This window comes from Eurypyga helias, unplaced genomic scaffold, assembly GCF_000690775.1.
Source record: "Eurypyga helias isolate BGI_N326 unplaced genomic scaffold, ASM69077v1 scaffold40156, whole genome shotgun sequence".
In the NCBI taxonomy this organism is placed as follows: domain Eukaryota; kingdom Metazoa; phylum Chordata; class Aves; order Eurypygiformes; family Eurypygidae; genus Eurypyga; species Eurypyga helias.
In genome coordinates this window covers 22,941-35,240 of record NW_010259223.1, presented here as the reverse complement: position 1 = coordinate 35,240, position 12,300 = coordinate 22,941, and the positions used below count along the sequence as shown (strand labels likewise).

Genomic DNA, 12,300 nt, shown 5'->3' with positions numbered 1-12,300 from the left:
TAAATTTAATTTATTATTTAATAAATAATAAATAATAAAAAATACTATAATTAGTATTTTTAGCCTAACTGTAGCTCTGTACCTTAAGTATGAAAATGCTCACATTTGTGTGAGATTCCCTTTCTTGAGATTTTTAGTACACAAAATATTTTGTGGTTGATGGTTTGTTGTCCGTTTATTTTTTGAAACAATAATATCACTCGTTAAAAAAAGCCCCAACTCATTACCAATTTGATTTTGTTCATAAACGGCTAAAGTATCTTTGTTTTTTACCCCAGGACTGCAACGAGAGCACCATTCTGTTGGGCAGGACTGATTTAGTCTACGTTCTGTCAGCAGCTACACAGACATTGTTGAGGCGAGACATGTCGCTCAACAGAAGATTATACGCGTGGTTGCTAGGTACTGTACAACGTGCACTGATAGTCAATATTCTGACTACCTCAGAGAGGAAAAAAATCATTGCTTAAAAATGTACTGCACTTTTCAGCAGTTAACAATGATGATAAAATAAAGTGTTGTTTAGTTGCCTTTATTAAGCATTCATGTGGCAAACAGGTCTCTTCAGAGGTGAATTCATTTCACTGTCCTGAATCACAGGGTATCTGATGAGTTATTTCTGGTCCCGTCCGCAGTTCATTCTGAAGTCGTTCAGTGGACTGAAAGGAGTGGGGTGCTGTTTCAACCTTGCTGTTCTGGAAGTAATAGCCTACAAATTCCCGTGTGGGCTTAATTGTCAAGGAGGGGCTATAAGAAAGCTATAGCTTCTCCCCATCTGCCTCCTTTCAGCAGCATAAGAGGAGCCTAAAGTGACAGGGCAAGGGCTGCAGCCATGTAGTTGCATGAAGTCTGCCCTTGCTGACCCCCTGTCTAGATCTGGCCTTGATTTTGATTTATGTTCAGTATAGCACTTCTGAATGCCTCAAACTGTGGTATGTGGGCTGTCCTTGGGCAGTACGTGAGCTAGTTTCAAGCAAAGTGTTGAAATGACAAAGGTTAAAAACGCAGTGTAATTTCAGTGTGTTTATACATGAGGGGTGTGCAGTGCTCTGTACTCTGGTGTTTCGCTCTAGTCCCGATGCCTCTGTTTGTCTTGCAGGCTCTGATATTAAAGGTGGTACTTTTGCTCCAGACTCAACAACTTCTGAAGACCATGCTGTTTATTTCTTTGGAAAATATTCTAAAGATCTTTTGGTCGAGGTCAGTGTTCATCATATTCAGATGTATTTATGATCCTTTTAAATGTTAGCACAAGCCGCATCTAGAATTGTTCACTCTGCCGCTTGGTTTGTCCTTTGCTTTCTGTCCCTAAAGATAGCATCCTTTTGTGGTTATATTTTCATCTATCTGACTGCCTGCTGTGCTGTATTTATCACAATATTGCATGTGCTTACAGTACAAATGGAATCTAATGAAACCAAAGGGTAGCATCTTTGATGAACTACCGGAATTGTTTAAAAGCGCTTCTCTGAATAAGTTTGGCTCTTGAGTACAGGTGATGAGATGTCATTGATTTGTCTACCTTGTATGGAAAACTGAAGTTCAGCTGTAGTCGGTACTAAACAAAATCAAATTTAGAAACACTTCAGATCTCAATCAAATGTCAATCTCTCTTCTGTATATAACCTTTCGATGTTTTCTTTTTACTAGAGTTTAACTGAAATTTTACATCAGAAATTCCCAGAGTCTGATACAGAGGAACAGCATCAAGCTTATTTGAAACCCTTCCGCATCCTGATCAGTCTCCTTGACAAACCTGAAATAGGTAATGCTGCATGTCGCTTCCATTAGGACTGCTAACAACTGTCAAAATTTGGTGTTCATCGCTTTTGACAGTAGGACTCAGGACAACACCCTGCAGAATTCTTCCTGATTCTGATTCTGTGTGCAGTATTAGTGTGCAGGGGGCTGTGTTCCTTGCCTCGGACAGGGTTCAGAGCGGTGCTCTGGAGCAAGCACCCTTTCTGGGATATCTCCGGCTTTTCTGCAGAGCGGTCCACTGTGCTGCATGGACATGTCCAAGTGAGGATAATGCTGTTCCATGCTCAGAACTGCCGTCTGAGGGCCTGTTAAAAAGAATCACTTCTGCCCTAGTCTCAGCAGTCTGCCCAATTTGTTCCTTGGACCTTATTCTCTAAAAGTCTGCCAGGCTTCTTTTTGTTCTGTCTTATAAAGCGGCTTTTGTCTGGAAAACCACCGCTACTACTCTTACCTAGGTTTGTTTCCAGTGCTTGGCTGTGCTTGCACGCCTTCCTGTATGCTTGCATCAGACTCTCATGACCGTGTTGCTTTTCCAGATGGTGTAACGCCCCAGGCAGCTAGCCTGTGCTAGTACTGCTGCCAAAGTGGGCAGCGCCACTCACCTGCGGGTGCTCCAGCTGGAAATAACCTGCTCTGGGTGTGGAGAGGTTGGGGTGCATCTGTCAGTGGCACTGACAGCTTGTGCTGGCCGGATGCTGCTGTGAGGGCTATAGTTCGAGAATTCGTGACTGAGCTGGGAAGGATTTCCTCCCCTTACTGTCACATGTCTATTCTGTTGTGTACATGAAGTTGCCAGCACCAGAAGGGTGAGGCTCTGCTAGCTCTTATTTTAAAGGGCAAGTTCTCCTTTCTGCATCAAAAAATAAAGCCAAACTAACTTGAAAGATTTTTAGGATTTAATAGTATTCTGTAAGAAGCACGTACAGATAAATCTTTGAAATTATATTATGTCAGTCTGACAGGTGTGAGAAGCCTATGGACTGGTTAACTGGTATTTGTTAGAAGCTAATAGAGTCTTAATGACTGTGTCCCAGAGTGTTGTTCTAGGTGTTAATCTGGGTGGGGGAGTGATGTTACCATTGACCAAGCCTGTAGACTTAGAATAAAACTCTGAGACTAAACCCCCAAGTGGCAGTCTGTTTTGCAGGCTCCTGTATTCTGGTAAACTTATCCTCTTTAAGCACATTTCCTGCTAAAGAACTATCAAAGCACTGCAACGAAAAATGAGGATTCTGTATTGCTTGTTCTAAGAAATTAACACTACCTTAGTAGAAGCCATTGTTAGTCTGTTTATATGACAGTGGTTACCTTTCACTGGTTTTAGTTGTTTTGTAGCTGTTCTTAAAAAAAAAAAAATCTGTCATGATTAAAGCCTCTTATATGAAGCATATTTATTTCCTTACAAAAATGCTGAAGAAGGGACAGTTGACTAAGGTTGTTACATTATAAATGTCTTGATTAATCCAATTTAGAAAGTAGATGACAGATACTAGCCTATTGTATGTTTTATTTGGCTGACAATCAGCATTAATCTGACCTACATTAAGGGTTATTGAGCTGAACTGCATTATTCAGTTTAATCTTTCTGTCCCAGTCAGCACATAAAATATAACTTCTTGAGCCTTAAGCCAATATGACTTTCACTTCCTCTTGAAATGGATTTAGCAATGCAACTTTTTTTAAAGGCAGCAAACTAAAATATAAAAATCTTTGACCTTTTCTGCTGCTCTTAATCCCATTAACTTTTTTCCTTGTACTTATTTATTCGCTCCTGAGATAAAACAAAGAAGTGCTGACCTTTGAAAATTGGGTGTTGTTGTCAGCACATACCTAACTTATATTTATAAACAATTCTAAGAAGAAAGTATGCATTTTTTTAATATACGTAAGCATTTGAACTTTTCCATTTGCTGACTTTTCGAGCTTCTGTCCCTCAAAATTTAATCAAGGCTACTATGTTAAATGTGTATTGGGAAATCTGCTTGTTTTCCTCATGGCTATAGACATGGTGATTATGTTTGGCACATGAACTGCAGTGTTATGATTATGCCCACTTAAAAATGATTGCAGTGTAGGTGTTAAAAATTATTGCCGTGTAGGTGCTTTACAGAAGTGACTTAAATGTAATGTAGAACCAGTGTTATGGCTTTCCAAGTATTACTCTTTAAAGTTCCTAAAATGAACAACAGGTGGTATTTAACTACAATTAAAACAAACAAACAACCCCCAAATATTGAACTGCATATTTAACTTAATTTCATTTTAACTGGAAAATATAACATTTTAAAAAGCCACGTAAGCATTGTCTTCCTACTTGGGTGATCGTTTGTTTTCCGTTCTAGCTACCTCTGATTAAACTCTACACGTGTTTGTAACTGGGCTGCCCAGCAGTCACTTTAGTGCAACTACTGGATTCTTTTTTCCTTCAATTGTAGGGCCACAGGTTGTTGGGGATCTGTTCCTTGAAGTTATTAGAGCCTTCTATTCCTACTGCAAAGATGCACTTGGTTCTGATCTCAAACTTAGCTACAATCAAAGTGGCAATGTACTTGCAAGGTAAAACTACAAGTTTTCAACTATGCACTGAAACTGTATCATTTATATTAACCTAGCTTATTAAAACATAACCAATTTAAGGAAGTTTAGTTTTTTAACAAAGTGTCTTTCTGTATAGAAGACCAGAATTTTCTATGACTTCCCTTTATTCCCCACACACCCTTGATTTCTCTTTGATTAGCAGAGAAGAAAATGAAATACCTTGCATATGATTGGTGTTGATTAAATCCAATTACATTGGCCAAGAATCAGTCTGGTGACAGAACTCTCAGCTTTCTGAATTTCAAAGTTTGATTTTTTTCATCTCAGAGAAAGATGCTCAAACTAACTATTCCAGAATTACTTAATCCTTGGTTTAAAACAATCAATGTCTTTTAGCTTGTAGAGAAAGGGGGAGGGAGATTTTTAGAATGCATAATCTAATACTGTGATGTGCATGTTCTTACAATTGTCACTGTCACCTGTGTCATCTTCTTTTTTTCTTTTTCTTTTTTTCTTTTTCTTCCCTTTCATACAGTGCAATCAAAGAGAACAAAAATGCTTCGGAAATTGTTAAAACAGTGAATTTGTTGATCACGTCCTTAAGCACGGATTTCCTTTGGGATTATATGACCAAATGTTTTGAAGATTGTTTCAGGTGTTTATGTTGTCAAACAATAGTGCTCCTCTTAAAAATATCACTTAAGAACTATCTGTATAAGATAATAAAGTTTACTGAAGCATTTAAATTTTGGAAGGGGTGTAATACATGATAGAATCAGACAGATGTACAAGTTGCACCCTAAAATAATTCAAGAATGCAAACAGGTGAACAATTAGGTAGAAACTAGCAGCCTGAGGACAAGAGAAATTACTTTGAAAATCACAGCTGAAGGTGGAAAAGGTTTGGGAGGGGAGGTGGAGAGGTTTTCCGTGGAAGAACAAGTGGGTTTTTTTTAAGAAAAATAAAGATCTCTATCTTTTTTCTCTCTTTCTAAATGTAAGAGAGAAGATTATATTTTAAGTAGTAAGATCATGTATAGACATTCAAGATGAAAATTGCTACAGTTTTAGATGGCTTTGACAGAATGTTTTATCTTGCTGTATTAGATGTCCCATTTTACTTTCCTTCAGAAAGCCCAGCTATTCAGTATTTAGTGCTGGTTTTGATAAAGCTTTTTCACTGTGACCAGAATTTTGGTAGGAAAAAAGCTTATGAAATAACGTTTCTCTCAATCCAGAAACAAATCCACACAGATGAAATATCCCCTTGAAAATATTAGCACTCCTCCTACAATTTCAGAGCTCTGCACACTATTGGTGTTTCTTCTGGATGTGATTCCTTTGGTAAGGCAACCTGAAGTTAAAATAAGTTAGTAAGTGAAAACTAAATAATTGATATTGTGATTACCTAAAATGAAAACAGGCAAATTGACAGTACGTGTGCATATGCATGCTATGTCCTGCAAAGTATAGTTTTATGTGCTGGTGTATATATGGCTAACTGAGCTATTGCCGAGCAAAATAAAAATTGTTTGCTTTTTAAAATATGGCGATTCTATCAAAGGAATGAAAAAGTGTATATTTTGCTTCTTGGCTAAATAATTTCCTGGGACTTTTTGGTCTCCTAGTAGCTGGCTGACTACTGTAAGATTTTTAAGGTATGATTCAGCATTCATTACGTAAAACGAAGAAGGAGGGAATAGACTGAAGCATGTTTGTAAAGCTTAACCACTCATGAACTGATTTTATCAATCATTGATCAGTGTTGCTAGACAGCCAAATAATAATATGTGATAACTATTGTAAACAATGCTTATTTATTTTAGGAACTCTACTCTGAAGTGCAGACTCAGTATCTTCCACAGATGCTCAGTTATATGGTGCAGTCTCTCCTAGAAAATATGGAAGTATTAGGTTTACCCGAACTCACTCATGCCTTGAAGACATGTTTTAAGGTGCTCAGCAAAGTGCAAATGCCCCCTTCCTATTTGGACATTGAGACAGGAAGTGGAAATGGGGTAGGTGGTTTTCAACTACTCATAGGTGTTTAAAATGGTTATTGATGTAACATTTAAAAATGTTAATTCTCCTAACTTAAACCTAGATGATAACCGCAGCAATAAAGATTTTCTGAAGCTTATTTTCTTTGGACCCTTCCAGAGCCAACTGATGCCCTGTTACTCCTACTGGGTATTCAGTTCTGACTTGCTATTTGTGACAGGGAAGGCATATAGTCTTGTCTGAAACTGGGGCTATAATCCCACCTCTTGTAAAGAACGAGATCGTAGTGGTTTTGAAAAGGCACCCAGGATCATGCAGTTGCTAAAGATTTGAGTTGCCAGATCAAGCCCAGCTTTACATCTGGTTCAATCTGCAAGGCTTTCAATTAATATTTTAGTTTAACACAATGTGGTATTATTTGTGTGCACAAGACCGTGACAGGGAATGAAGAATAGATGGCATAAAGCGGTCACACAAGCACAACCTGGCAAAGTTTTGCAGTAGAACAAATATATGTATTTGACCAGGAATAATCCAGCGTAAGTAATACCGTTCCAGTGGTGAATTGATTTTTAAGGAAACATTTCCATTTGCTAAGTATCCGTAGCTATGGAACTGTTGGTGTTTGATGGGTCAAAATGTGAGGATTATACAAACATTTCTAAGGTTTTAAATGCCTCTTAAATGCTTACAAATAACTGTGTCCTAATTTTGTAAAAGTAACCTGTATCTGAAAAGTGCAAATACTAGGGGGTTGTTTTCCGTCATTGCTGTTCCCCGGTGCCCGCCACAGTTCTACACAGTTTACAGTGATTACGCAGTGCCGTGTTAACCACATTAAAGTTTCTGTTTTAGAGCCCAGTGAAAAGGGAAAATGTGGACATAACCTTGGAGACTAAGTCTGTGCTGCAGGAAGAGGATGAGACGCCATTCCCTCCCCTGAAGTCAGAAGACAGTGGCATTGGTCTAAGTGCTTCCTCCCCAGAGCTCTCTCAGCACTTGGGGGTGCCAACTGTGACCCTTGAGAGAGATGATGTCTGGAAGAAAGGGGGGAGCATTCAGAAGACTTTGTATTGCATCCAAGAGCTGGTTGCCAAGTTTTCCAGTAAATACATTTTTGGGGTGCAATTTCAAGAAACAAGTAACGAAAGCATCTCAGCAATGAATCTGAGTGGGAAAGAGAAAAAAGAGAATGGCTACAGGTTACCTGAAAGTACTAGCAAGAAAAAGAGCCCATGGGATGCAAAGCAAATTACTGTACCTCAGTTTAAACAAATGCTTTCAGACTTGTTCTCGGTTCGCGGGTCACCATTCAAGAACAAGAGTTCTAATCCCCTTCCTTCTGACCACAACTCTGGTAATAAGAAGGAAAAGGAGGAAGAAGAGTGGGACTTAGAAGAAGTGATGCTTGTCTTGGGACCCCTTAGAGATGACTGCAAGGAAGCTTTTGCTGCAGCTTGTCACCTTCTGTTAGATTGCACCACATTCCCAGTCTATCTTTCAGAAGAGGAGATGGAACAGTTGTATCTCTCTCTGTTTCAGGTTCCCGGTAAGAAAAGATTTCTCTACTGGGCAATTTGAGTATTTATAGCACAAATAGCAGTGTGAGCTTGACTCTTTGCAAGACACGTGACCAGGGCCTGTAGTAATGCCTTTTGATAGGGCTGAAGGCAAGCTGCACATGAATTAAAGACCCACATTAGCATGTGTTTTGTGTCTTGCAGCTGAGGGAAATTTTTTATCAAGCTATTAATTTTTTTTTTTTTTTTTGAAAGCTTTCACTACAAAACTTGTAGCTGAAGGGATGAAAAGGTGGAAAGACCTTCTGACCTGTAAAGGCGTATGACATGGTTCAGGATTTTCAGGAAATCCACCCCCCCGCATGTGTGTGTCATCCCACCCCATCCTCTGTCTGTGCCCTGCCCCGCCCCAAAGAAGTAAGGATGTGTTAGGGAAGATGGGTTAATGTAGAAAATGGAGCTCTAAACTAAACCAAAACAGAAACAAAAAACCAACTCCTTCCCAAACCCTCAGAATTCAAAGAAGTTTGATGTAGGCTAACATATAAGAATAAACCTGTATAATTGGAGGGCCTGTTCTGGGAATTCAAGTTTATTAGCTTTAGCAGGAGCAGTTCTTGGCCTGAAGGCTACTTGAACAGATAGATTTGTAGTGAATGGAGACATGGGAAACTGGAAAATTGGGTTCTCTTCCTCACCTTGCTACACATTTCTGCTGTTGTCTTTAGCAAAGTGATGATATGCCCATCATTTACATGGGTGAGCTGTCTGCTTGATGTGTACACTTTTACATATTTGCAGTGACTTCCATGTGGTCAGCAATGTAGCTGAACTTAGAAGGCTTGCTTTCATACTTGTGTTTCTTTGGAATATCATCCTAGGACTATAGAAGCTTATTTTCAAAATTCTTTTCAATTGCATACTGTGGAGGATACAGTAAGGCTTAAAGCCAAAGGGAGAGAACCTCTGATAATGAAGGTCTGGGCTGAATGTGATACAGAAGTTGTCTGATGTGGAGAAAGAAGTGTGGTCATTTCATTGTGGTAGTAAAGCCGTTAAAACATTGGGTTTTGAAGCCAGAGGTGTGAACTCATTACTGTTTCCAGTTAAGCCTTAGTAAAACTTTATCTGATTATTCACTCAGGACAGGCAAAAATGGCTTGACTTGATGTTAGCCATATCAGTTTCTTGTGTGCTTCATGGTTTCTGAAATTATACACCTCAACACTACCTGAAAGAGCATCCTTGGATTAGCAGACCTCTGGTGTTATTTTTGACAGACAGCTGGAACACAGCAGCTGTAAAAGCTAGTTGTGAATAAACATAAACTGGAAAGCAGAAATCCACTAGCTGCTAGGTTACTGAGGTCCTGCAAGAGCTTTTAGCTGGGAGAAATAGGGAAAAAAAATGCTTTGAAGGAAGTCCCTTCTGAAATAAGGGACTTGATGATAGCGTGACACTTGGATTTGGACAGTCATTTTTGTTTCATGGTCCTGTGAGCTGGATTGAAGGATTGTTGAAAATACGACCATAACCTTGAGATGACTCAAACCCTTTTTTCTTACTTATCTTCTGAGGAGGTTGTGATTCCAGCTTCCCTCTGTGGCTGAAGTCCTTAATGACAATATGCTGTTGTGTGAATGACTGCTATGTTCAGAACGTGTCCATCTTCACACTCCTGGAGGTGATCAACCATTCCCAGTCACTGGCGCTTGTGATAGAAGACAGAATGAAGCGGTACAAAGTGTCTGGCCACAACCCTTTCTTTGGAAAGCTGCAGATGGTCACCCTTCCTCCCATTGCGCCTGGAGTTCTAAAGATCATCTCAGAGAAAACAGATTTCTACCAGGTGTCAATTTTTTTTCTTTCTTCTCCCCAACTTCACTGAACCCCTAAGGATGGGGCGGGAAAGCAAATGTTACCTGCATGGATGCTTGGGGGCAGCATCTTTGTGTTGCAATGATGCACTGACCTTTTTTTGCTTCCACAAGCATTTGAAAGGAATTGCATTCATCTTCATGTGCTTCCCAACAGGATGTTCAAAAGTGGGAGGTTACTTTCAAAATGCTAGCAGATTTTTGTGCCCAAATTCTTGGCGGGTAGGTATAGTTGATTTCTGACTGAAGGGTTTGGTTTCATTAGCTTGAAAGCTACACTTCAGAGTACTTTGATACCACTCAAAGTTTTCAGACAAGAAAAAAATGTTAGTGGGTGAATAACAACGAAAGCATTCCTTTCCCCTTAAATATATATTTCAAAGATGCTTGACTCCTCCTGACTATTTATTGATATTGGTGTTGGTATGGGGGTTGGTTCCAAGATCTTTTTCTTAATTACTGTATTTCCAATTGCTGTGTGTGACATCTGCACAGTCTGTTAAGCTTTGGCCCAGAAACTAGAAGCAGAAATGTTGGGGTTTGTTTTAACTTCTGATGCGTGTACATTTGCATGACCTATCCTACTAGGGTAGGAAAGTTGCATTCCTTTAAGTCTGAGTGTATGACCTGAATTCTGGCTCTTTGCTAAACTAAGATGATTTGGAAATCCCTTTTGGTAATAGAGGGCACTTATGCAATGAAAAGCTTTTGAGTCAGGGAATAAATGGCAACATTATTATTATTATCATCATCATCATCATTATTATTATTATTCATTTTTCCCTAGAGAGTAGCCTGTGTGCTCTGGAATCAGCTAAACAAAGAGACACGGGAGCACCATATTGCCTGTGTGGAATTGTTCTACAGGCTGCACTGCTTGGCACCATCAGCAAATATCTGCGAAGGCATTATCTGCCATGCGCTTTTGGATTGTGATAAAGTAAGTCTTGTATTCACTGAAGCTTCTTCATCACTCTAGAGTTGTTCCATTGCTTTGCAGACTGCCTCCCGTTCCCGTCCACCCCATGTCTTCACTCTCATGGTCCCTCTGTCTTCCAAGAGTCTGACAGACTCTGTCCACGCCTTTACAGTTCCCTGGGATTTATTTGTCATGGGACTACTGCTAAACTTAATCCCTGGACGCAAGCTGTATCAGTCAATGCTGGAGCCTTTTTAGTTTCAGCCCAAATCATGTAGTATCTAAAAACTTGCAGTTTTTGTCCATATTTTCAAACTGACCCAGCTCCACCAATAACTCCAAAATCTTTTTATTTTGTGTTGACTTTGTAAATTTCATATTCCAACAAAAGACTCTATTACCTCACCCTTAAGTGTATGTCAACATCATGTTGACCTTGTGTCTGCCTTAGTATTAAGTTCTCATAATAAGTAAGCTCTATTTTAAGTGAGCCAGTTATTAATTATTTTACTTACCTAGCTTAATGACAGAACAGTTTTTTAATAACTTACATTATGTTTGCGAGAAGTGCCTTGCACAATAAAACTTAAAACAGCCACCTTCGGTCTTTGGTATTGTTTTCGTATCTTTGCTCTTGCAATACTGAAACTTAAGTTTGGAAATCTTCTAAAAGCTTTCAAAGGAAATTACCAATAATAAACACTGCCTAATATACCAATGTCTTCCTGTTTGTCATCTAACTTTTAAAACTCCCTAACACCAGAACAAGTCTAAAATATTTATACACAAGAGTCTTGGAATACATTTTTGGTGTATTGGCACGTCTTTTTTGCTGCTGCAAACACTGCGGCTGTTAAGTTTTGGTTGTGCATCCACGGATATGTGGCGTTTTGGTTTAGTCTATTGCAAAATAGAAAAATGCTCTCAGACTATCTGAGAAGGATAAGCAGTCATCTACTAGAGGTTTAAAAATCACAAAAATTTTATTCAGAGATAAATGCTGCAAAAAATATGTCTCTGTCTTGTTTCCTTGCAAAGGGGACAAGGCTGGAAGCACTGTTCAGATTCTCTGTCATGTGGCATCTGACCAGAGAGATCCAAGGCAACAGAGTGACTTCTCACAATCGGTCCTTTGATAGGTATTTTCCATTTCCACTGGCTTAGACTTAAATGTATATATTTCACTGTATCATGCTATGTTCTGTTCTGGTTTTTCTTTCCAGAGGTGGGAAAAATTTCTCTGTAGAGAGACTAAAAAATGAGCAAAAGGAAGATCTCCAGCTTTCTTGCACTATTACCTTTACAAAGCACTCTGTGTGCATGGTGCACTTTCTATTTTTACAGAAACTTCCTTCACATAACAGCTTCTTCTATGAAGAGTAGCTTGCAGACAAGTTTCTGCATAGCAGACATGTTTTATCTTGGAGTGGGTTAGATTTTTCTCCAATGAAAATAGAACCAAAAATCTTAGTTTTACTTCCTATTTACTAGATTGTAACCTTTGTATAAAATGAGACAAAAGCATTAAGAGCCTTTCTAAATCAATATATGAAAGAACTGTAAAATACGCTGCTCTTCTAGAATGTGAGCATACGTGTGGCCTTGCTTCTACAAACGCATGTGTACTTGACCTCAGCTCAGAAACGTGCATGATCAAGCTGTTGGCAGCAGGCACGAGCCATTG

The 12,300-nt window shown here is 39.0% G+C and overlaps 1 protein-coding gene across 1 annotated transcript in view; it reads left to right on the top strand.

Moving 5' to 3' along the window:
• Positions 1-278: 278 nt before the first annotated feature.
• Positions 279-12,300, top strand: part of DOPEY2 (dopey family member 2) — a gene marked incomplete at its 5' end in the record, with an annotated part of 29,899 nt that continues 17,877 nt past the window's right edge. The window contains 11 exons of the mRNA XM_010154616.1: positions 279-402; positions 1,100-1,200; positions 1,651-1,765; positions 4,197-4,317; positions 4,835-4,954; positions 5,538-5,643; positions 6,126-6,317; positions 7,156-7,849; positions 9,401-9,669; positions 10,485-10,637; positions 11,655-11,755. Of these exons, the coding sequence (XP_010152918.1) occupies positions 279-402; positions 1,100-1,200; positions 1,651-1,765; positions 4,197-4,317; positions 4,835-4,954; positions 5,538-5,643; positions 6,126-6,317; positions 7,156-7,849; positions 9,401-9,669; positions 10,485-10,637; positions 11,655-11,755 (2,096 nt within the window). The remainder of the gene's footprint in view (positions 403-1,099; positions 1,201-1,650; positions 1,766-4,196; positions 4,318-4,834; positions 4,955-5,537; positions 5,644-6,125; positions 6,318-7,155; positions 7,850-9,400; positions 9,670-10,484; positions 10,638-11,654; positions 11,756-12,300) is intronic.